We start from the raw sequence: 26,403 nt of genomic DNA, 5'->3' as shown, positions 1-26,403 counted from the left end.
AAAGATGACTTGCTATTCACATTTTCGTAACCTTGATACTAAGTAATGATAATTTATCCTTTATACTTAAAAAAATTTACTTGATGATCCATAGAAATCATTTAGTTTGAGAGTATGATATAGTATCTTAAAGTAGGACGTTGAGGCCGGGGGTACCTGCCAGTCTGAGATGGAATTTTTGACATTCTGTGACAAGGAAAAGATTGAGAGTATGGACAGGGCTATGTTAAACTGGCTGGGTGATCATAAAGAGCCACAGGCCTTTTGTGCAGGGTCTGGGTGGGCAGAGCCCCCTCAACGTGCGAGTAACTAGGCTTAACGTGAGGCTGGTGGATTCTGGGGTAATAGTCATTCTTGTTAAATGACAGCAAGCAGTAGTATAAATATTTATTTCACTTTTTCCAATATAGTGGAATATAATGAACCAATTCAGCCACTGAGTAGGCGAAAGCTGATTTTTAAAAGTAGAAACTCTCTAGCCTAGTTCTAAGGTCGATAAAGCAACCATGGTCGCATCTTAATTAATTTTAGCTAACATTATGTAAGTAAATTTCGCGTTCCCAATTCCAAGCAACGTTGAATCCACTTCACTGGCCGACTTGGATGTTATACAATAATTCTACGAAATATTATTTTCAATAAATACAACGGGATTCATAAAATAATCAAACCTAATTGTAATTACTGAAATTTCTCATGCCGTCAACATTATTTGCTGGTGTAATATTTTGAGTGCTGTTCCGGCAACGCTGTCGCCACATTTCCGTATCTTCACGTGACGTGACGTGAACGAAAAAAGAAGACTGCCGTTCCGCAACCCATGAGAGGGGTGTTTGCGGCGGTGTCCTCTCTGACTACATTAGTTGAAAGTTATTTATTGGGATATGTGAGAACTAAGACATGGTTTGATGCTCGAGGGCATGAAATTAACTTGCACCATTCTTTGTACACGGTTGATTTGTCGTGTTCGTTCGTAAAGGTCGGCCAACATGTCAACTAATAACATATATGTTGCTGATCGCCCACCCTCAGCTGGTGAGGCCGAGTTAGCGACCGACCCTTCTCTTGGTGCCCTCGTCTTTCTGTCAGATTATAAAAAGTGAGTAGTTATAATTTGATGTATTTAAATTTAAAATGAACCTTGAACAATGAACAATTTCATGCTGTGAACGAGGAAACTTTGTTTATTGGTGACTTTATTTTTGTTGTCGTAGGGACTATACATGGATTTCCTTGGTTTTAGGCCTTTACATTTATATTTAATGGTACTAATAGTCTCGTATTCACTTATATCATGCTTGCTCTTATTTTGACTCATCTTTGATACCTAGGCATGAAGACTTACAGCAAATGCTTGACAGTAATAAGGACAGTCTCAAGCTTGAAGCTATGAGAAGGATTATCAGTGTAAGATTCATAATTCTCTATCAGTGTGGTGTATTTTAAGCTAGCTCAAATTTCATATATTAATTTCTGGCCCTATTCCATTAATTTATAGATGATAGCGAAAGGGAAAAATGCTTCAGATCTTTTTCCTCCCGTGGTGAAAAATGTTGTCTCCAAAAATATCGAAGTGAAGAAGTTAGTTTATGTTTACCTTGTACGTTATGCTGAAGAACAACAGGACTTGGCTCTACTGTCAATATCTACTTTTCAAAGAGCGTTGAAGGTAATGTATTTAAGGTTTTCTATCCTTTCTTGAAGTGAATAAATTATCTGACCATTTCATTATTTACTCTTAACTGATTGAGACTTTGTATGTATTTCATTCATTTTTTATCGGAGTAATGTATCTATGCGTTTGTTCTGCAAATGAAGCAATATTACTCTTCATTTCAGGATCCCAATCAACTAATTCGAGCCAGTGCGTTGCGAGTTTTGTCAAGTATCAGGGTGCCAATGATTGTTCCAATTGTAATGCTTGCCATTAAAGATTCCGCCTCTGACATGTCCCCTTATGTCCGTAAAACAGCTGCACATGCTATTCCTAAACTGTACAGGTAAATATATTGCCTTTGTTTTACCCATATTTAAATTTGTGGGATCAAATTAGAATGGTATGCATGCTGTTCTTCTTATGGCAGAGTGATTCTTGTTACATAATTATTCCTGCGTATGGTCCAGTTTTTATGTAGAACTGCATTCACAGCCTATTGACGTTTCTGTGATTAAGAACATCTTAAGAGATTAATGGGGTGGATTGTAAATGTACAGTCCAGCCGGCGGGAGTTGTCCGATGACAGTTCAGAAGGAGGGGCAGAGAATCCTGTGCCAGCATGGTTTGCAGCCAATTGCTGTCCCCCAAACGCACCTTACACAGTCATGCAATGTTGTCACATGCATATGAACCACTGAAACAAGCCTTAGCCACCAAAACAAGCCCTTTCTTTGAATCGCCAAAACAAAGGATTCTTCCTTTGGGTCTTTCACGCTCATGCATAGTCCCTTTGGGCTCCTTTCTTTACAGAACCCTTTTGTTCACATGTGAGGTGGGTGTTTCCCTTTCGTACCTGGAAACCTTACCTAACCCCCCTATCCCGAGCTAGACTCTTCTGCCTGTCATTGGACAACTCATGCCGGCCGGGTTGTAGTCTTGATTATTGCACTATTTTGTTGATGTGGAAGATGTCCATTGGAATTGCAGTATTTTTTTATTGAACGAAAGTGAGAACAAAACAAAACTTACATTCCAGGATTTTATTATTGGTGTGTGTATTCTCTAAGCTTTGCTCTGGGATTGCCCTGATGAGATTACCTCATTCCACTGAGCACCTACTTATCTGGGGGGAGCCTTCAACACTTCTTGCTCTGGCTATTAGATCTTTCTTGAGCCATTGTGCCAATCCTTGTTTAACCAGTCTGCCACTTACTGATAAGGGACAAGATCTTGTCTCTCCACTGTTTGATTGGTCACCCATCCAACCTTAGTCTGGGCCCAACACATTTCTTTACTTTGGTGACTTAGCGGGGACTTGTGTCAATGACACTTGGTCCTTGCCCAGATGCAGCAGAGAATTTGAAGAAATAAATCAGCTTTCGTTGAGTCTGCTTTCTCCATATGAAACCTCTCTTAGATACTGTCCTGATCAATCTTTCTCCTAGCTATTTCTCTCTTCTAATCTTCCCGGATTTCTATTATCTATAGATTCTCCCGTATGTTATCCATCTGTCTTTTCTTCGATCTGCTTCTTGGTCTTTATCCCTCTGGGTGCATACAATTTTGCAAGCTTAAGATATTGTTCCATATGTCCTATCCATTCCAATCATAAACCGCCGATGTTTACTTGTAAACTTAACATTGATAGAACTAAGCAACCTAGAACATCATCTCATGTTATGTTGCTAAGAATACTATCATAACCCGGCAGATGTCCAGTGCCTATTTCTATGACGGCTCAAAGTAAGACACGTAGCTATTTAAGTTGACTGGGCTGCTCTCCAGGGTTGTTACAGGTCAGGGTAATTATCGATAATTCAGGGAAACTCTCCCGTGGCTTCAGGAAAATTTATATATTTTGAGGCACAAATCAAGGAATAATTGTTGTGTTCTATGTTCCAATCGCAGAAGGTGAAATATAAAGCAAGGTGTTATGTTTGTGCTTATTGACTCATAATTGTTATAAAAATGTATTCTTTGTTTTAGTCTTGATCCTGAGCAAAAGGATGAGCTAATAATTGTCATTGAGAAACTTCTCTCTGATAAAACTACATTAGTGGTTGGGTCAGCAGTCATGGCATTTGAGGAAGTCTGCCCTGAAAGGATTGATTTGATTCACAAGAATTATAGGAAATTGTGTAACCTCTTAGTGGATGTAGATGAATGGGGCCAAGTGATAATTATTAGTATGCTGACTAGGTATGCAAGAACGCAGTTTGCTGATCCCAATGCCGATGTAAGTTTGAATGGTTTTTAATTTTTGTTAATAGACGTGCTCTGTGCTGACTATGTTAATGCTTTTAGTTGCTTTTTAGCCCATTTTATGAATTTGTTGTGACTTAGATAATTATAACAATTACATAATGTGTTGGTACTCGGTAGCTGTAGAGCTGCTCATGTAATCCTACATTATCTCCCTCTTTCTAGGATGATGGCGATGACAATGAAAATAAGCCATTTTATGAAGAAGAAGATGATATAGATACTGAAAATGACACTGGGAAAGATGATAAAATAAAAAAGTCTTACTCTCTAGACCCAGATCATAGATTACTACTGAGGAATACAAAACCACTTTTGCAAAGTCGTAACGCCTCTGTAAGTAAATGATGCTCTTAACAGTGTGACTATTTTTGTCTGTAGACTTAATGATGCTGGAGGAGTACTACTGTTCTTGCTGCAAGACAAAGTACTTCAGTTAATGGAATGGTATCTTGGTAACAAAATCATCATAGGTTGTAAAATAAATTGAAGATGAAGTAAAATTTACTACGATTTCTCTATGCTATTAAGAATTCAATCAGTTGATGAGCAATGTCTTTATGTAGCTTCCTCTGAGAGAAATGGTGCTAATATAATAATATAACCTATTTGAAAATAAATTCAAAAAGCTGCCAGTAATGTAACATGAATTCTTACTCTATAAAAATAAGTTTAAATGAAAATTCTGGAATACCTTTCTGTAAAAAAATCAATACAGCTTCTTAAATCAACACAGTAAAACAGAAAAATGTTTCCTATCCACAAGGCTAATTAATATGTGAGATAACATATCATTCTACTAGGAGATATTTCATATCCTTGACTGACTAATGCTGGGCTACAGCCACTTAGCACTTCTCACTGCCAGTATGTATTTGGATAAAAATAGGAGTTCATGTTGGTAAATCTATGGTTACTGGAGAAATATGTGGTTTGCGTGGAGAACAACTGCTTTCAAATGCAAAATGGATACTAAAGGATTAAACTTGTCAAGTTTATCATTTTTGGTATACCTCATGAAATGAAGCAAAACAATAGTACATATTTATTATTTCAACTATGTTCTGTTATGTACTTTTGTCATTTGTAAAATTGAAGCAAAACTTCATCGATTTTTAACTCTCTTTCAAACTGGATTGGTTAAGATTAGTGTGTGGCCAATTATGGTGTTTTGTATTGTTCTATGTTTTTCAGGTGGTAATGGCTGTTGCGCAATTGTATCATCATATGGCTCCAAGATCTGAAGTTCATGTAGTTGCCAAAGCATTGATTCGTTTACTGAGATCACACAGAGAAGTCCAGTCCATTGTTTTAAATTGTATAGCATCTGTATCCACCAAAAGAAAAGTAAGTTCATCTAGCATATAAAATTATTTTTTTTTAAATTCTATTCAGAACTAACAACAGAAAAACCTGATTATTTACTGTTCAATGATTGATTTTTACTTATATCGTGATAAAATTGATTTTTTTCATTATTCTTCCACAAGTTTTAAGAAATATGTACTAAATTGTGTAACTGTGTGATATGTGACAATGTGATACCATTATATAATTTTAAAAATATTTAAAAAGACCTCTGTATACCTATATATTTTATGTATCTATCTTTTCAATCTCAATTTATTGATATTATCAAACTAGTTAAACTTCCTTATGCATAATTACATATGTATATGTATAATATTTTCTGTAAACTGGAAAAAGAGCAACATCCCATTGAATAAACATTATTATTTTATTATTATTCTTGCTTGTAGAATTTTAGAATGTTAATTCTGGTATGTAACTTTATAACTTTGAATAGCCAGAAAAACTTGATGTTCTAATCCAATAATGAGTCTTTTGAAGTAGCACAGTATTCATTGAATTCAATGCTTGTATGTATTTTTACAGGGAATGTTTGAGCCATTTCTTAAGAGTTTTTTCGTGAGGACCAGTGATCCTACTCATATAAAACTTCTAAAGTTAGAGATTTTAACTAATCTAGCCACTGAGACAAGTATTTCCGTCATCCTCCGAGAGTTTCAGACCTATATTTCTAGTAATGACAAGGAGTTTGTTGCTGCAGCTATTCAAGCCATAGGCAGGTAAATTTACTGCTGACTGTGTTTGGTATTTAGGTAATGGTTAAGTGAATGAAGTATCCTTTTTTGACTTGAATGGTATGTTTCAGGTGTGCATCAAGTATTAAAGAAGTTACTGACACATGTTTGAGTGGCTTGGTGTCTCTCCTATCCAATAGGGACCGTAAGTACTTCTGACTCTTCATATTTTTATGTACTTCAATTTTCTTAATGACAGTGTTAATTGGATAAACATGGATAAATTTTTCTTAAAGTGAATCTATGTTGGTATTTTTTTCTTTGGACTGCTTACTTTACAAATCTATATAGCTTTTGGAATGTGATGAATACATATGAGTTATGGATTTCGGGTGTTCCTCCGTGTTGTGTTGTACATTGATGACGACAGTTTCTCCAGCCATCTTATTGACGTCTTCACGTCAGAAGGTTCATCTCTTCCAGCAGAATGGCTGGAGAAACTGTCATCATCTATGGACAACACAACGTGGAGGAATGCCCAAAAGTCATGACTCATATGGAGAAAAGCTACGGAAACCTTAGATTCAATGTGATGAATACACATGGAGGTTGGGTTAATGTGGTGGCTAGTTTGTTGGCTTCAAATCCTGGTGGTATTGGATATATTTCAAAGACCTGTGATACCAGATACAAGGGCCATTTTTTTTCAACCTCTGATGGGTCATGGTCAGAAGACGAAGCGATTGATTAAAAATTATTTCATTGCTAAATGTTAAGCACACTTGTGGTGTCCTTTCGATATAATCACCTCTACGCTTGAAGATTTGGTCGTGCCTGTGTAGCTTTACTATACCTTCTTCATGGACCTCTTCAATGGATCTCTGTAGAGTTCACCTGATGATGACATCTAACGTGGAAACCATGGTCGTAAATTTGTGAATAAATATTAATATGAAAGCACAAAGTTCTTCTTTTTAATGTTAATGATGAATGACTTTCACCAAGTTACGCCTCAAACAATCAATTTCTTCATGGAATGTTGCTGCCAATGACTTCCAATGAATTATGCCTTTTTTCTGAAGCTTTGTTCGCCCGTTTGAAAACGCATGCCATCTAGCCACATCTTCATATCATGGTAAAGATGGAAGTCTCCAGGCACTGGGACGGCATTGCACGGCGGGTGATTGAAAATGTCCCACTGAAAATGCTCAAGGAGCAGTTGGGTTGCATCAGCACTGAGATGACGGGCATTGTCATGGATTAGAACACTTCCCGAAGTCAGCATGTCTCTTCTTTTGTTTTGAATGGGAATGGACGTAATTTTTCACTCACAAGCCACATTGCATTAAAGAGAAATTCTCTTTTATCGGCATAAAGGCCAAGACATGTCAATGCAATAGCCATTTGGCAAGTTTTCTGGCTGTATCTCTACAGTGTTTTTTTGGCGGGAGAATCAATTGAGGCAGTGTAGTTAATGAGATTGCTACTAACCTCAAATTAACAACTTATGGTCAGAAATTACTTGAGAAGTGGTAAGAGTGTTAGATTGATTTGATGCAGTCTCAGATTTTTTTGCTAAATTTTTTTGGCCATGAAAATGTATGACCTCCATGTATTGATTGTCATAATTATTATGTAGTACTTAACCTCAGTTTGTAAGGATTTTCAATGTGTTTTTATACTAATATGTGAATACAAGTTAAAGGAAGAACGGTGAAAATGAATACTTTAATTTACCTTTTCATATGATTTTATTTTTTCCGCTTTGCCATGGTGTACAGTTTCACAATTTGCGTTTCCATGGTTATCAATTGGAAATTTTTATCTAATCATGCATTAGAGTTCAATTGAATTAATGTGGTGACATGATATACGCGTTAATTTACTACGTAGACCTGAGTTCTAATTTCAGGGTGCACAAATTTTTTCAAGAAACATTTTCTCAAGCGAGGGAATGTTTAGATTACTAAAGAGAATAGTAGAACTTGTGCTTATTAATTTGCTGATTGAAAAGAAGGATTAAGATTGTTTTACAAAATTTATGCCAGCAACTATGACTATAAAAGCGATATAGGAGTACTATAGGATTGAAATACTTAGAAGTCCACTCGACCTAATGCGATGACGATATAAAAGTGTGTCACAACAATAAGTGGTGAGATTTTTAAGGCCCTCTAGGTTTTGCGTTCACAATAGAGTATAACGTCAACTAGTTTTTTTTTCAGCCCACCATTTAATTGCACGAATCCTTTCAGAGAGATTAGTTGGATCGTTGCATTACTTGATAACCAGAGGACGCATTCAACGCGAAACCCAAGTGAAGTAGTATGTGATTATAAAGGCTATTTACACTATATAACTCAACAAAAACATCATTTAATGATGCAAAAAAAGGTAAATTAACGAAAATCGATGATTACAAAATGCGCACACTCACTAAAGGTGCAAATAAGTTTTCAAACCTGACAGCACAAACGAGAATATCGAGGAGAGTGTGAAGTCAGTGAATTCTATTAAATAATTAAGACCGGAATTAATCGAAAAATAATTCTTAAGTTTCTAGTAAAACACGAAATGTGTGACTACTAGCACCAGTCTTTGAACTGTTCAATGACGCTAACGCTGGGTTTTTATTCGCCTATTACCACCAGCTCTTTTCTGAATCCCTTGCCTTTTAAATGTAGCCATTCTTAAAAAGGATAAGACCACACTTGCCCTATTCTTAACTTTAATGTGACTCATTATAATTTAAAAAATTATATGATGCTGTTGCATGGAGTTTAAAGTGATTTGAGATCTATGCATAAAGAAATAAAAGGAGTAAATGACTTGAAAAAAAATATGACCAATGTTTTCCACATCTGGGATTCGATCCCGCAACCTCTACAAACTAGGTCTCACGTTTACTCCACTAGTCCAACACCAAGTCTGGCAGCGGAGGTATTAGAATATTGAAAATACGAACCAACAGTGAAAACCGGGGCAAGTACACAGTAAATGCACACGAAATAATCATTAAATCCGACACAAATCGAAACAGAATGATCAATTTGCAAGTAACTACTCCCTCTGAGGGCATTCATCTTCATAGGCAAACAAATTATTTTCGGTGAATGACCAAGGAAAACGAAAAGAGTAAGTGAAACTAAAATTTCTCGAGAAGCCACAAACTTTGTCCTAAAACTTTTGAAAGGGACTGTACATTGAGATAATTGGCACATTTACTTTTTATTCTATCTCATTTAATTATTAATTAAAACCAATTACATATTTATGACTAAAATTTTGCTTTTTGAAGCTTAATAAATATATACTCCTGTTTAAGAGTGATCTGTGCTGAGATTGAGTATTCATTTACTATTTTCCTTAGTATGCATTAATCTTGGGCGTAATCTGGTTGAATGTCATTCAGTCAAAGTATAGGTCTGTGGGCAAATCGAGAAATCTAGCTCTCTGTGGCCACCTCTGCAAGTGTTCAAAAGATAGAGACAGAACGTGAACTCAGAAGGGCAGTGTGCCTCTTGATGGGGAGAGTTTGAGTTTTGTGCTTGGTTGCTGGCCTCTCATTCTTAGTGCTGCAATCTTTAGATTGCTGTACTGAACAGGGTTCCCACTCGACCGTGAAAACCTTAAAACCGTGAATAAGCCGTGAATTTCGTCTACCGTGAAAAAACCTGGAAATAGCCGTGAATTTCGTCTACCGTGAAAAAACCTGGAAATAGCCGTGAATTTCGTCATAAAACCTTAAAAATCTCTCAAACTTGATAGTATAACAACGATAGATGGGTTAAAAGAAAAAAACCATATTTCAATCATGTTTCAGGGTCATTCACGTGCAGATACTGTCCACGCATTTACCTGCACACGTGTATTCGAAAGCGCAAAACTATTAATTGGTCCGTGTGTGCCATGACAGCACATTGACCTTAAGCCTGCGATTGGAAGACGTTAACCCTGGCAAAAAATCAGGCACTTCTTCACTTGCCTGCCACCCTGCTCTCTTCATTTTCCCACTCACACCCTTTTAGCCGGACATGAATTTTGCTAACGATAGGTGATGTCATGAGAGATAGCACTGTCATTGCTGGGTTTGCATTCAAGGCATCTGTCGCTTTTGTTACATTTTTAGTTAATGTGCGGCCGATGATTGTTACGTAATCAATATTTCTGCCTAAAATGCCCTATCTACAAACCGTGAATTTGATGACATTTAGACCGTGAAAACCTGGAAAAAACTGTGAATTTTATAATGTAGTTAGAGTGGGAATCCTGCTGAAGTCCTCCATTTCTTCCTTTCTCAATCTAGTTCCTTGTAGAATATCATATTTATAAAAACTGAGCAATTTTCAACTTTGTCTATTTAATGCAAAAGGTTTTAATGTTCATCAAAAACAGTATTATCAAAATTATAATCGTGATAAATCTAGTATTATTTCTAGTGCAATGTAATTCCAAAGGTGATTATCATATTGCTTGCTCCTTTCTGGACTGTACATGAGATACTTTTTTGCCATAGATAGTGTTTGAATGGATGGAATGCAATTGAAAGAATCATATTTGCTAAAAATTAGGAATCAATCCACCAGTGTTTTTAAATGTTTGTATTTAGCATTATACTTATCCCTTTGAAGAACATTTTGCTAAAAATTGGTGGCAGGTCATTGAAATATGTCATTTGAATTATCTTTCTAGATGATGTTGTTGCAGAGAGTGTTGTTGTGATAAAGAAACTTCTTCAAACTCAACCGAGTGAGCATAGAGAAATTATAATTCATATGGCAAAGTTGGTGGATTTCATCAATGTTCCCCAAGCAAGAGCTTCTATTCTATGGCTTTTGGGAGAGTATTCCGACAGGGTACCAAAAATTGCCCCTGATGTTCTTCGTAAAATGGCTAAAAGCTTCATAAACGAGGTGAGTTCTCTTTTTGCTTTGTTGCTTTTGAATTAACTTAAATTTGAGTTTGCATTGATTACATTTTAATGAGGTATTTGAAATTTTAATATTTAGTGTTCCTAATCGTATTTTCTCTTCTCTTTATCCTCAGGAGGACATAGTCAAATTGCAGATTTTAAATTTGGCCATTAAGTTGTACCTTACTAATCCAAAGCAGACTCATCTTCTGTGTCAATATGTCTTCAATTTGGCAAAGTATGATCATAACTATGATATTAGGGACCGTGCACGCTTTCTGCGGCAGTTCATATTTGCTGAGAATAGTAAACTTTCTAAGCATGCTAAGAAAATTTTCTTGGCCTCCAAACCTGCTCCAGTACTTGAGTCTCGATTCAAAGGTACAGTGTATTGTATTTACATGGATAATTTTTAGTTTATGTATCCTGGTATATTTGGATGTTTATGACTATTGGATTTAGCTACTGATGTATTTAGTTTTTATTTGAATTAATTACTGTAGAAGCTCTAAAATTCTTGTGTTCTTAAAATCTACCTGTAGGCATGGAAACATGTCCTTGATCTTAATGAATTTAAAGTTTCTCGTCTTGTAGATTTTTTCAAGGGGTGCAATTGTACCTTTGTTTTACTCTTTGGTAGATCAATGGAACTTTAAAATCTTACTGATAAAATCATTCGATTTTACTTCTTCAATTAGTATAAGAAAGGAAAGACAATGGCAGGTTCCACAATTTATTAAATACTGCAACCAGTTTCAATACATAGTCCATAGGCTTAACAATCAGGCCTGATGATGATACTATGTATTGAAACCAGTCGCAGTACAGTGGAACCTCGTTAAAGCGAGTACGGGCTATAGCGACACCCCCGCTATTACGAGAGATAGCCGATGCACCGTCAATTGGCCCTATAATAAGCGTGTTAAAAAATTCGTTTTTACGAGACCCTTTCGGTGATGGCTCTCGCCATAGCGAGGGTTTCACCGCCGGAAGACTTTCATCAAGACCCCTTAACCTCTGTAATCGCTAGCGATCTGTTAGAAATGAAGTTAATGGAGTGCTCAGTCTCAAGTTTATGTGGTAAACTGTCGTTCGATAAATATAATGATTGACGAAACAATGCTTTGCATGATTTTTATTCAGTGCGGCGTTATAAATTCTTTGAATAGTTAGTCATTATTTGAGTAAGGAAATTTAGTGATGCAAAAAAACATCGCCTTTCGTCTGGATTTATGCTTACGTTTATCGGATAGATGTTTATCTGTCGCCGCACCACTCCTGTTCCTGTATATCTGTTTGCAACAGGTATATGGGCTATTATTTGCTCCACCTCCGGTAAAGCGACAATTCGCTATAGCGAGTGTTTATTGGTGCACCGTGGGGTGTCGTTATATCGAGGTTGCACTGTATTTAATAAATTGCGGATCTTGCCAATGTCTTTCCTATCTAATATATCATGAAGGATTTCTATCATGTTTCACCTGACACGATTGACTTCTTCAGTTATTAATATAAGAACCTGAAATTCAGTATTCTGATTAGAGTCTTGATTGTGTTTGTTGAGATGCTGAGAAATGTCTAATCACATTACTGCATGACTGAACATTGCTTTGAATTCCGATGCCCTTTTTCCACTATCTTTTACCCTTTATACTTATGCTAAGTCTTACATACCCATCATTCTACTAGTTTTATTGGATCCATTTTAATTCATGGTCTATTATTGTGATCTTACCTTGAACCTGCGATGCACAATTAGTGGAAGCTTAAAACTACAATAAGTCCTTGACTTACAAGCAAGATGCATTCAGAGACCTTATTTGTTAGTTGAAAAACCTAATCAAGGCATCGAAAAGTGTTAATATCCTGCAGAATGCAACGCTGCATTACAATTTTGGGTTAACGCGAATGGTGACGAATTGATCTAGCCACACATGCGATGAGGCTGTAGCAAGCAAAAAATTAAAAATCGATCATTTATTTAAGTCCATCATTGCTTGAAGGAAAAACTAATTCCCATACCTCTCCATTTGGTAAAATATCTCCTTTAATTTTTTTTTTCAGTAGGACCTAGAAAATTAGTGAGGTTCTGAGATGTTCTATGTGTTGCTCTGAAAGATATCTGTTCTTCGATGCTCAAGCAATCATTGCTGGCTCTAAGCCTAATTCGTTCAAAATCTTTTTAACACTTTCTATGTGCTTGTTGTAGTTTTTGACAAATCACATAACTTTCCTTTGTATTTTAATAAGTTCATGGCTTAATTCTTTTTGTACCGAATCCATGCTCAATATTGATTCATTTTTTACTTGAATATCTTTGCACCAATCTGAAGCTATAATATTGCCTCCAGTTTTGGAATTTGATCTTCCTTGGTGATACTGGTGTTCATTTTGCAGTATGAAACATCTGGGGTTTAATTACACTAGCTATTCCAAATTTGAAACATGTTATTATTTTTTTTCTTTACTAGATCGGGACCATTTTCAGCTGGGATCTTTGTCTCACTACATCAATTCAAGAGCTGTAGGGTACCATGATTTGCCTCCATTTCCGGAAGTTCCTCCTCCATCATCAGTTCGCGAAGTTGAGCCTCCAGTTGTATGGAAAGAAGCCGTACGAACCAAGAAGCAAGCTATTAAAAAGAGATCATTTTATTCCGAGTCTGAAGAGAGTAGCCCAAATAACTCAGATGATAGCAGTGAAGACTCAAGTGATGAGGAGGATAGCTCAGAAGAATCGAGTGAGGAGGATGAAAGTGACACATCTGAGGAAGGCGATGAGAGTAAAGATTCCAGTTCTGACGATGGGAATGATTCCAGTAGTGACGAGGTTCAGGTACATTGTCTATTGTTTCAACTGGATGGTTGCCTCGTGTTGTGTTTCCCATTGTCAACTTCAACTCTTTCCCATTCAAAGTATCTTCAAATACCCATCTCGAATATTCTACTTTGGCTCCAACCATATGACTTCATCATTATTTTGCCATCAGCAAGTGTTGTGGAATGTTTCTGAAGTATATAATGCCACTGTATGTTGATTTTTTATTTGGAAATTACTACATAAAAAAACATGAAATAACTTGAAAGGATAAAAATGTTCGTAAAATTGTTCATTAGTGATATTTTTGTCTAAGGTTATGGTCATTACTATTATTGTTATTGGAGATAGTTGATAAACTGATCACTAAATTTATTTTTGACGTATTAGATTTTATATTTTTTGTTTTTATTTTTGTGCACAGGTCACTTTTTTTATAATTTCAACCAATCCTCATTTAAGCGTTTCACAACACATTTTATTTTTGCATCTGCAGGGTTTCATAACATGACTAAAACTATTTGAACTTTCAATTATAAGTTGTTTGGTGAAAGGTTTGAACGTTTTGAGTTGTTCATGTTAATTTATTTTAAATATTTTAACTCTGAGTTACAAAAATAAATGCTGCAAAATTTTGGCAAGAGGATTGGTCAATTTTTAAAATGCAGTGACCTGTCTCCTAAATCAGCAACAGTCACATGTTAATAAATAGGTTAATGTAATATTCAAAAATTTATATATATCTTATCAGAGTACGTATTAATGTATTCATTGGTTCTCCTTTCAGGTCGTGTCCAAGTCTAAAATAGTATTGTCGAAAAAAGGGCAAAAGAAACAAAGTGAAGAGGATGAGGGCTCAATAGATTCGGACGATGAAGATGAAGATGATGAGGATGAAGATGACGAGGAAGATGAGGATGATGATTCTGAGAGTTCAGTTGAAGAGAAGCCCAGTAAAGCTCAGTCAAATGGGAAAACAAAATCTAAACCACAGGCACCTAGCAAAGCCAAGACCAATTTAGATCTTTTGTTGGAGTTAGATGATGGTAAATTACGTTATGTTTAATTTTTTAATTATGATAATGTTTAATTTTTCTTTTAATCAATTTTTAGCTAAATTTTATTAAAGGAGTTTGGAATATACGGTACTAAACCTCACTTCAATGAAGTGAGCGAAAGTAGATTGGACCATGTTCATTAGATGGCAAGCAATACAGTTACTAGTCTCTCAATGCACTGCTGGTCTCTACGGAAGGAAGTCCTTTCTCGGTCGCTGTTCTGTCTCTCTCTCGCAGCACCTTCCTGGTGCTAGGCTCCATGTACCCTGGCGGCATTGACAGGGACCTCGGGGCCCCAGGGTAACAACCTCAGCCAGGTGGCTGTCCCTGGTGGTGGGGCTTCAAACTAAAAGCTCCACCACATTTACCAAACGGTGAAAATTAAAAGTGTATGTAAAGCCAATTATGATGGGAATCAGTCTCTTTAAAACTAGTTTTTCGGTTGGCTAGGCAACCATTAATCATTTTAAGACATATTCTCATTCCTGTTGATGGTTTCCTAGCCAACTGGGAAAACCTGTTTTGGAGATAATAATTCTCATTTTAATTGGCTTTAGGATGCACATTTAAAATTTTCATTTCAAACAATTAGCAGGCCTACCCAATTTTGTTCTGTAAATTGGGGTTGATTAATTTATGACAGATTTTTTTTCCAAGTTCTTGGCCTAGTGCAGACATTGAAGGACTAAGAATATGGCTTGGTGGAGTAATTTTGCGATATTCCCTGCAATTATTTTGACCACTTTCATTAAAATTTTGAACTTAAGAAACCTAGAGCACATAACTACCACATGTTAGCTTGGAATTTATGTTAAGACACCTCTGGACACTTCTGATAGTATTTAATTTCCTTTAGGGTAAAGCCTGAATCACACGATCATTTTTTTTTCGTCACGAAAGTGATCACTATCGAGATCACTTTTCCCATTGCAAAAAGCAATCGCTCTATGATCATTTTTCTGAATCACACGGTCACTCCCGCCGTCGCTTTTCGCATAATTTCCAATATCACAGCTCGTTGTCATAGGACCCACATCACGAAAATATATAGCGTGTTTGTTTATTTATGTCATTCCCACAATTGTCAAACGCTGTGCTGCAATCACACCATAAGGTCATGCATTCCGATTGGCTGATATGGGATTTTAGGGATGGTTTTAGCGACGGAAAAAGCGACCGGACGAGTGATGAAAAATAGCGATGGGAATCCTCATCGCGATCACGAAAAACAATTGCTGCCGACGATCATTTTGCGCAGTAATCGCGATAGTGATCACTTTCGCAACGAAAAAAAATGATCGTGTGATTCAGGCTTAACATGAATTACCTTAAAGTTCTACATTCTCAATTTTTGATACTGATACCATTTTGGGGATAGTTTTTCTCTTATTTGCATGGGAGTGAAAGAGCGAGAGTTGCATTTAGTGAGAGTTGAAATGGGAGGGGAATGAAAATTGGAATTTGCTCTAGCATGAAGAGTATTTCTGTTATTCCAACTAGTACAACGTCAGCAATGCTCAATGCATATCTTCTATTACGTTTCAGTTCCATCTATAACCCCAGTTATGACACCATCACTGGGTGGTTTTTTGACTCCATTATGTCCTCCAACTTCTCAAACCATGATTTCTACAATTCAGGTGAGTAATTAGTTTTTAAAGGTTTATAACATGCAGTAAAGTATTATTTTATCCATGTATATTGTCTCCCCTGCAATTTTTTTGACCACTTCCATAAACATTTTGAAATCATGTAACCTAGAGCGCATAACTACCACATGTTTGCTTGCATTGTATTATTCAATTCAAAGATTAAAAAACCTAAGGAGGGCTTCTTATTGCAAATAGGGATTCTGAATTGTGTTCACTTCTCATAAATAATCTTTGAAATCTTTGTATAAATCAAATATTCATTTTATTGGGAACAATTCAAGTTACATAATCATCCTATGACTGCTCCAAAAATTTAATATCCATAACTACATGCAAGCTGTTTGATCAGTTTCCTGATATGGTTTTTAGTTTGTTATCACCTCATAAAAATAAAAGAGCAGTGTGGCTTATTGGTGGATTGCACCACCGGTAAGGACAATACATATATGTGTTCACCACCAGTGTAAAGTACTAACATGACCAAGCATTGACTGACTTTGGGTGAACCTATTAACCTACCATTTTACGTTGCATTTTTTGCTGTTTTTTCTTAAAGATTCTAGTAGCTATAATCAGTTTTATTTATTTTCTTGATACAGGTTGCAAGTCCCAGTTTCATTCCTTTGGCTCAAAATGAATTGTTGAACAAAATCAGTGGACATGGCTTGCACGTAACTTATAGATTTACTCGATCTCCTCACTTATTCTCACCTTTAATGGCATCAGTTGAACTGATATTCACTAATGTTTCTAGTGATGGCCTGGAGGACATCAAAGTGGGGCAAAAGGTAATATGTCCAACTTATTTATGATCTTTTCATGTAGAAGTTATCCTCATTATATTAGTTAAATAAGACTTTGTAATAATTCACTTCATTTATTTTCATGCAATGCGTTTGATTGTTACTACAGCATACTGTGTAGTTGTAACAAAGGAACCTGTTGTGCAAAAATAAATTCAGTGGAAGTATTGTTATGCCTTAATTAACTAATATTAATAACTTTCACCACAATGTGCTAAATATTGTACTATATACTTATTTTATTAATGTTTGACATCTGTTTATATTAGGTTGTCCTTTATTTTCTGACTTTTTATATTTTAATCTCTCAATGTATCTCATTAAAATATGAATGAGTAACCTTAAATCTCCATTGGAGCATTCCCACCCATGCAAAATTTAACTCAAAGTTGGTTGCAAAAACTGTTCTGAATTGTCTGCTGAATCATGTTTAACATGTTGGTATAGACTTTCCACTTTCCTTTTATCTCAGTTTTAGCCATCCATAGTCTCATTATGTGTATTTGGGTAACTATTCCTGCATACCTCTTCATCATTTGTCCCAAGGAATGCATATTTTAATTAGAGCAGAGTATAGATTGCCAGAAAACAGGAAAAAAATGCCATGAAACAAAAGTACATATTAGAATTTTTTGTTTCATTTGAGTGTCAAAACTAGGCAGCCCGTGAAGCATTTATGTTATACTTTGTATGAGAGTGTTATTTTTTTTATAAAAAAATGCCAAATGTAGGTATTATAGAGTCATATGTTTTTTTTATTTACCTTTACACTCTTGATTACTATGCATTTTGTGTAATGTGGCAGAATATGGCAGTCCAGAGAAATTCAAAGTTAAATATGTCGTCTAAGCATATTTTTTTTTCTTTTCAGAAGGGTTATATTTTCCTGTTGTATTTTTATCATTCAAATAGACTAATACTTACTTCTTTTTATGATTTGTAATTAATTTTATAAACTAATTTTTATGCTATTTATGATTCTTATCCTAATGTATAATCCCTCTTCCTTCTCTCACGATATTACATAAGGTGTTAGCATAATTCATAAGTCCCTTAAGCTGTGAAATATTTAAACAGATGGGTAATTTAATGGGTTTAAATTACACTTTTTTGCAGTTTCTTTCATCTGGTTCAAAAATGCATGAATTTGCACCAATTGGAATGCTCCATCCCTCCTCCAGCCTCCCTGGGACCCTTGGCATTGATTTCAATGATTCAACTCAACCGGTAGCATTTGAAATCATGAGTACTAACAGCAGCAGTGGAGAATTATGTACTTCCAAAGTAACCTTAAAACCTCCTGTGGGGGAACTTATCAGGGCTGTCACTATGAGTGAACAACTATTTCTGACTGAATTACGTAAGTTTATCCTTCTAAGTTTGGTGTACTACTTGGATTATTTTAAATACACATATGATTATAAAGACTGCCATAAATGAGTTTGCCTACCTTCTTATAATTTTCTTCCTTCCACCCTCATCAGTAGCTCTTGTCAAGCAACTTGTGTGCTTGTTTTTTTATGTTTTTGGGTGCAGCGCTTACAAAAATGCATAATGATTTGTAATACTGCAACTGTCATGGATGCTTTATGGACCACTGTTGTTCATGGGTTATAATTTCATAAGTTTCTTCTCATAGGTTATAATTTTATAAGTTACTAGTGTTTCATTTTTTTGCAATTAATATTTCTTGAGTAGGAGAGGCTAGGGAAAGATTATGAAGGTAATGGTTGACCATTTTTTATTTTATCATTTTTGGAGGCAGTGTAGTTTTTCGTACATTATATGACATTTCCTTATTGTGCTACCCCTGTAAGTAAAAATTTTTGTTTTGATAGATTAAAAACAATTTTCACACAATATCACATGTTAACATTTCCAAATAGCTCTCTTTAAGTGACCATCAGTATATTTTTTCTAAGAGGAGAATACTATAATCCTTAAATATATTTTTATGCACAATCCAAACTTAAGAAGCTGAAACAATTGTTGAATTTAAATCAGTAATTAATTAAACTTAATAACATGAACATGTTGGTATTATATCTATAATGTTCGAGTATTTCTGTCCGCAAGAAGAAATTTTATGCATTCTTTAATTAAAATGGTCAGGACGACAACATAGATGGGTTTGATATGACAGTTGAAATGGTTTCTTCTTCTCAATAAATTTCTTCAACTGCTGAGAGCAGAGAAAATTACACCGATAATTTGAAACCAAGTAATTGAGAGCTGCTTATTAAATGAGAATAAAACTTTTGAGAATTTTAAAATATGTTGATAATTATCTGCGTGTTTAAATTATTATTAGTAATTTGAGAATAATGCATATTTTGAGAATAGGGTAGTTTCCTTCATCAAAGAAAATGAAAGGAATTGATTGCGACTCGTTACCCACCATTAGTGTATTCATAATACACAAATTATTTGGTTTTTGAAATACCGGTTTTGACGAATGGCAAGGGTCAAATTTTATCCTCATTTGAAAAAGGCCAGATTGGCGCCCATGCGATTCCACTCCATGTGGCGTCACAGGGACCTAATTTCTACACGAGAGGATAGGAGTTATGCATCGTCTGAGGTTACCAATGCATGCATGAGGCACAGAGCTCAGGGAAACATGTCTTAATAATCACCTATTAAAACTGGCTTAGGTCGGAAAGTTTTCTTCGTTTGATAAGGTATTAATAATCCTTATTTAAGCCAAGCGCTACCAGCTAGCATGGTACTCAGCTACCTGCTAGCATCCTGCATTGTATCAGCTCTCAGAGCCTCGCCCCAAGGTCACCTCACTAGCGGCAGCGGGAACCAGAACGACGTCACACAGAGTTTTCCCAGCATTCATACTCAGCCGTCGCGTTTTCGCGCGCTTGAAATTTTTCACTTTTCATTTAATTGCGAAAAATAGATATCGTCATTTAAAAATCTAAAAGTGTGAAATACGTACTCCAGGAGTAATAATCTTTCGATTTAGGCAATAAAAAAATAATAGGAAACCACCCTATTAGTTAAATTTTCATTCGGAAATGCTTCATTCACTTTCTAAATAAAGTAATTTTTTATCATTTATTTTTTTCAGAGAAACTGAAGGGTATGAATGAACATAGTGCCAATAATTTATCATCTCCAGCTGCATTCGACCCCAAATTTTGCAGTCAAAAAGTGTACGAGGCAGCTAATGTTGCATCAATTCCAAGCATGGATGCGAAAATCCTAAGGTATGATTGCTCCAATTCAGAGTACTCGTTCACCACTTGCATCCCTAAATATTGTTAATAAGGTGCATTATTTTATGTTTCAGATTTGCCGGCCAAACATTGTCATCCAAATCTTTGGTTCTCATCACTGTGAAAACTGAAGAAAATTCTAACTTCAGCATTTTTGTGAATTGTGAAAAAATGGTAATTGGTTCAATGCTTTTGAATGAACTGAAGAGTCATTTGAGGAACTAGACACAAAATATCTTCTACCTTAGTGAATAACAATTTATTTGAACAGTCAAATATAAATATGTTATTGGTGTATGTGAAGATGATTTACCTTTGAGCATTTTAAAAGATATTTTCCATTACATAATGTATACATATATATATTTCCACATATGCATACCTTGAATGTTATTTTTTCTATTTGTTTAAATAAGAATTTTCTTTATCATTATACTATCTTCTTTCTTGATTTCATGGAGTACCAAATAAGTGTGCGAAAACCTTCACAGCCGGATCCCTCTATTGCCCAGAAGCGTAATCTGTATTCACCATGTTTGGACAGAAATTTGTACAATACTGCAATCATAAAAGGATTAGCAATGAAAACTTAAAAATCTCTATTGTTGAACATAATTTTCACTCAAAAATTAGTTAAAATTTCCATACATACCCTTCCACATAGCATTTGATATAGGTTCACTCAATCCAATATCCTCTCCAGGGTGACTTTTGACTATATCGCATAAAATGCTTGTACCATAGCCTTTTCTTCTGCATGAATTTCGAATATATGCCGTGTCTAATGTATCCATCTCATATTTAGTGTTTGTCTCCTCATTCAATGTACCTTGAAAATTAATCATTGACTTTATGAATACATGAGATTAGTAAATATTACCACTGTTCATAATATATACAGTGAAACCACTTTTCTATATCAAAGCAACATTTCAACATAAATGATTGACTGTGTGAATAATTTTTTACAATTTTTTCTCATTTATGGTCATTAATTAAGAACCAGCATCTTAAAGGTATTACTTCTTAGTCCTGGCAGGGCTGCCCAGAGAAATTAGTGAGGTGATGATCTCCCTGGAGCCCTTTCTTCCTCGTTTAACCTTTATTGGTAAGCTGTCATCTTGATAGCTATCCATTGCAGAAGTTTTATTTTGTGCCTCGATAATCATTTGTATGTCACACATTTGGGGAGTTCACTCTTGCAAACATGGCAGCTCAGTCAGCCTCTGAGTGTGCGGTAGCTCCTTACAGAGTGGTAAACTTTTTACATAACAGTGTTTTTCAGCTGAATTGGATTTTGTGTGGGTGAGATATTTTAACTCATTTCTTTTTTAGCATATCTTCAATCCTATTTTGCAAAATATTTGTGTTATTTTATAATGGCAGATACCTTGTTATAGGTGTTTTGTGTATAGGAAAGTGTTACTTGCATGAAATATGTTCAAATTTTCATACATTTTCTTCACATTTAATATTTTCATCACCTACAATGTGGCTTCAGGTAGTCACTCAAACAGCCTCTGTTCATTCTCAGTATTGTCCTTAACACATTCAATGCTGGCCGTATTTTAACGAACGTCATCAGAATCGGCGGATAAAATAAGAAAGAAAAATAGAGAGAAGTTTTCGTGCCATAACTTACGTTCAAATTCTGCTATTTACAAACTACACACACAGGTCGAAAGAGGGAAGCTTGATGAAGGCCATGCACACGAGCGGAAGACTCGGAAGTGGATATTAGTCACGTACGGAGGCGGAGAAAGGCCCCCTGTCCGACCGGCAGAGCACGTCAATTGACGCGCTCTGCCGGCCGGTCGGACGCGCTCCACGCTGAATGTGTTAATATCTAAAGGCCTGTTTACACGGTACATTAACACGTACGGGTTAATGTCTAAATGGATGAACGCGAGAATGAACGCCAAAATGCACCGTGTAACCACCCAACTTGAGCGAATGCATGCACAGGAAATAGAACCTGTTCTAATTTGGTTCATGCATTCGTACATGTTCCATTCCGGTCCACAAAAATCATTCACGCAAACGTACATTAACTCGTACGTGTTAATGTATTGTGTAAACAGGCATTAAGACCTATGGTGTGAAATGAACAGTAGTGAATCAGGCGTCCACCCATTTATGATGCAAACAAGTGTTCTTGTTGTAAGTTATTTGCATAAAACTTGGCCTTGACATTTACCTTAAACTTGAAAAAGAAGCTCTGGAAAGTCTGCCCTGTAAAATGTTATGAACGATGAAAAGGAATTGGCAGCCTTCAAAAATGGGGATAAATGCAAATAGCACTCTCCCCACATATATACCTCGTTAAAGATTGTGACCTCTGCCTGCAGCAAAAAGCTGTTTCCCATCAAGAAATTATTCCAAGTGGGAGGAACACAAGTAGCTAAAGGGGGTTCAGCACCTACCAAAATTTAATCGAGTCCCCAAAATATACTGTTTCAGAATAACCGAAAATGCAGGAGCGGTCTAGCCAGGTCAGCTGGTCAACAATTGCCAAGGGCCCTGATCGTAGGGGCCTCCATAACGCTCTTGTCAATCTTGAAGCGCGTATGAAAGGTGTAATTAAAAAAAGACATTACTTGAACCAAAGTTTCTTAGCAATTATAAAATTTTAGCTTTTCATTAGTTGCTGTAAATGGTTTGCATACTCAGTGAAAAAGATTATATATATAATTAATAGTGTCAGAAGATAAAAGAGAACATCAGGTTAATTTGAAAAGGTTATTTTAGAGATTTGTTTGCATGCCAGAGCATTTTCAAGGAAAAAAATCACTAAGTGATAGAAAATATAACCAATACATTATTTAATTTTCTGAGGTGTGAAATTCTCACTTTTCATAGTATTTTATCTTACGAAATTGCTATTTTTTTACCCAACTTAAATATGGTTTTTAAGAGCCAGAATGACGTCAAAATCTATTTCCAGGCATTCAATTTCCTATAGTTCTAAGGGGCCCCATTAGCCGAGAGCCCTAAATTCTTTTTAACACAATGTTTGTGCAAATGCACCCAACACTAAAATTGTCTTCGTTTTCAGAATATTCATTAATGGGAGTAGGAAGGGGTAATTGAGAGTTGACCTCAAGCAACAGTGGTCCCCACGGGGCATATAAATGGTGCCATAGAAAATTATTTTAGGAGTGAATGAAAAAATTGGAGAATGTTCCATCAGCATTCAAGGGGTGGGCATATATCCCTGCCAAGTGATAATATTATGTTCATACTTCACCCTATGCTATTCAATGTTGGTAATGGCTAAGTACAGTAAATTTGTACAGTAAACTTGTCCAAATCAAAATTAATGGCAATGCTTTAGCTTGGATAAAATCCTATTTAACTAATCGTAAGCAGGTAGTGCAATTAAACACTAATTGTAATGGTGATGTTAATCAGAACTACTCAGATGTCCTTATTTCAAATTGTGGAGTGCCCCAAGGATCTATTCTAGGGCCACTATTATTCATCATTTTTATTAACGACCTACCATCTCATTTGCATCAGAGTAAAGTCATTTTATATGCTGATGATGCTACTACTCTGAGTTTTGGTAATAAGACAGGGGAGGTGATTGATATGGCACGCTCATCAGTAGCACAGATGATTGACTGGTGTAAAAGTAATAACTTAAAATTGAATGGAAATAAAACATGTTTTTTAAATTTCCATCACAAAATTAGTCCACCAGAAACGAGTCCTCTACTTAAGACTAATTCATCAACAGCCATTCAGCAGTCTAGCTCTACAAAATTTTTAGGGTTGAAATTAACTGAAAACCTTGATTGGCAATATCATATTGAGGATTTAGTTAGCAAAATGGCAACGGGAATATATATGATTCGCAAATTGGCTCCAACTACTTCATTAGAAATACTGAAATTGATATATTATGCCAAAATTCATTCTCACTTGGCTTATTGTGTAGTTTTATGGGGAAACACAAGTGCTGCTGCTAGAGCATTCTCTATGCAAAAAAGAGCCTTGAAAGTTATGGCAAATGTGTCCATCAGGTCTCCTGGAAAGCCATTATTTCTAAAATATAATATAATGACACTACCGAGTATGTACATTTTTTACTGTGCATTATTTGTAAAAAAGAACCCTACCTTATTTTTACCAAACTCCTCGGTTCATGCCTATCTGACCCGTGGGAGTGAAAATATACATATTTTACAACAATTATGTGCCAAAAGAGGTCCACATCACTCTGCCTCGCTTATTTTTAACAAATTGCCTACGAGTATAAAACATATTTCAAATATTAATGTTTTTAAGACAGAATTAAAATTTTTTTTACAGCCTAAGGGTTATTATAATGTAAATGAATTTTTGTCTGATAGTTTATGACAACATGTATGTTTTGATGTTCTTCCTGACAATGTTCTATGTCACATGTTTGACCCATAGAACAATAAAGATATTATTATTATTAAGTGGACTGTAAGTAAAGCATAAAAAGCTGTATTTATGCAATATACAGGTAAAGAAGTATTACGAGTTAAGACACACAACATTATATTATGTGCTATCTAATTCACATGCTCATGCACCAAATTGTGCAAACGAAGTATAATCGGTAAGTAAGTAATAATTATTGCAAAGCTTGAGGATTCTGTTAGGAAAGAAGGTTGGACATTTACTTACAACCAACAATATTAAGTGGGGAAAAGTAAGGATAAAGGAAGAAATTCGCATATAAGATAAAACATTAAAATGGCCGAAGTCTGGGTATGTGAAGTATAGTAACATGAAATTTCTTTCGCACTAATACCTATCGCATTTCTAACCTCTTCTTACGAGGCCCAACTTGCAAATTATATTTCGCACTCTTAATTTAAGGAATTACAATTAGGACGGTCACCAGTTCGTCCTACATACGTTTGGATACTTCTCGTGATTTTGCTTTTCTCCAGCAGTGGGGACAATGAAGAAACCTCACCTATTGTTTGAGAGACGGGAGCCTGCATGCCATTTAAAATTTAATTGTTACGCTCCCAACATTGCCTAAATATGTAATAGCTTTATATTATTAAATCCTCACCCTTTAACTTTAAGGTATAGAATCCAACAGCTACACCATTGCACCACAGTAATTTTACTACGTCGGTTGAGTCCGGTAGATCATAGGCAGACTCAAAATTACGCGATTCGGGAGGCTCATGCTGCTCGTATAGGACTTTGCTCAGGACGTAATGGACGATTTTGTCTTCCACAGTAGATACCTAAGTCAAAATTACAGTTAGAAATTATACAAACGACTCTTTGCGGAGAAAAATGACCTTAAATTGTCTTACTTCCATCCAGCCATTTCTTACTCCGCCAGACCCAAGGACTTGATCGACATCTTTCCAATTTTCTTTCAGTTTGATTCCTACACCTGAATTGGAATTATCAACAGCTAATTGATGTATAGTTATAGTAAATTCACGGCACCATTGAATAATACAAGAATAAGCATTTTATTACGTACATATATCGCAATCTTGGCATGAGATGGTAGAAATATCGAATGCAATATGATGAAATATCTTAATTGATGACTTGAGAGGAGACTTACGGCACCTGTATTAATTAATTATTTAAGTTCAAAGGAAGATAAAAATAACCTACAACACTGACAACGCATATTAACAAGTTATGCGACCAACCTTAAACAAATCACTTCCATCGACATACTAAATGAAAATATAGGGAATCCAACTTCTTGCCTGCGTCTACGAATGTAATTTGCCTATCTCCACACATAATTACGGAGGGAAAATTAACTCCCAATGGACCAGAAAATCAGAATTACGCAATTGTTGCACATTATCACAAAATAACTAGTCTGTCTTTAGTTCATACAGAATGATGAATAGAAAATTGGGAAAAATTACTCATTTTTGATACAGGAGTCCCATTTATTCTCAGCATTTTGCGCGTCAGACGCATATTTTTCCCTAAAATACACCTGC

General features: G+C 35.6%; 2 protein-coding genes across 3 annotated transcripts; one reads left to right on the top strand and one right to left on the bottom strand.

The window, feature by feature from the left end:
* The first annotated feature begins 810 nt into the window (after window positions 1-810).
* On the top strand, window positions 811-21,034 carry LOC124166834 (AP-3 complex subunit beta-1). The gene is made up of 18 exons (XM_046544531.1): window positions 811-1,099; window positions 1,332-1,407; window positions 1,499-1,669; window positions 1,840-2,000; window positions 3,644-3,893; window positions 4,085-4,255; window positions 5,114-5,266; window positions 5,816-6,009; window positions 6,096-6,169; window positions 10,657-10,877; window positions 11,011-11,257; window positions 13,348-13,712; window positions 14,482-14,740; window positions 16,298-16,392; window positions 17,004-17,192; window positions 18,324-18,567; window positions 20,287-20,425; window positions 20,509-21,034. The coding sequence occupies exons 1-18, from the start codon at window positions 990-992 to the stop codon at window positions 20,657-20,659; spliced, it is 3,270 nt and encodes a 1,089-aa protein (XP_046400487.1). The 5' UTR covers window positions 811-989; the 3' UTR covers window positions 20,660-21,034.
* Window positions 20,675-26,317, bottom strand: LOC124166837 (protein FAM169B-like). 2 transcript variants are annotated; one of them, XM_046544534.1, is made up of 6 exons: window positions 26,098-26,317; window positions 25,920-26,011; window positions 25,744-25,847; window positions 25,491-25,671; window positions 21,087-21,263; window positions 20,675-20,992 (listed from the first exon to the last, which is right to left on the bottom strand). In XM_046544534.1, exons 1-6 carry the CDS (start codon window positions 26,121-26,123, stop codon window positions 20,865-20,867), a joined length of 708 nt encoding a protein of 235 aa, XP_046400490.1. In that variant the 5' UTR covers window positions 26,124-26,317; the 3' UTR covers window positions 20,675-20,864. The 2 variants fall into 2 exon arrangements, with proteins under 2 accessions (XP_046400490.1, XP_046400491.1); XM_046544535.1 differs by having other exon boundaries at window positions 25,744-25,826; window positions 26,098-26,316.
* Between the last annotated feature and the right edge of the window lie 86 nt (window positions 26,318-26,403).

This window comes from Ischnura elegans, chromosome 10 (assembly GCF_921293095.1).
Source record: "Ischnura elegans chromosome 10, ioIscEleg1.1, whole genome shotgun sequence".
Classification (NCBI taxonomy): Eukaryota; Metazoa; Arthropoda; class Insecta; order Odonata; family Coenagrionidae; genus Ischnura; species Ischnura elegans.
This window is presented reverse-complemented; position numbering and strand designations above follow the sequence as displayed.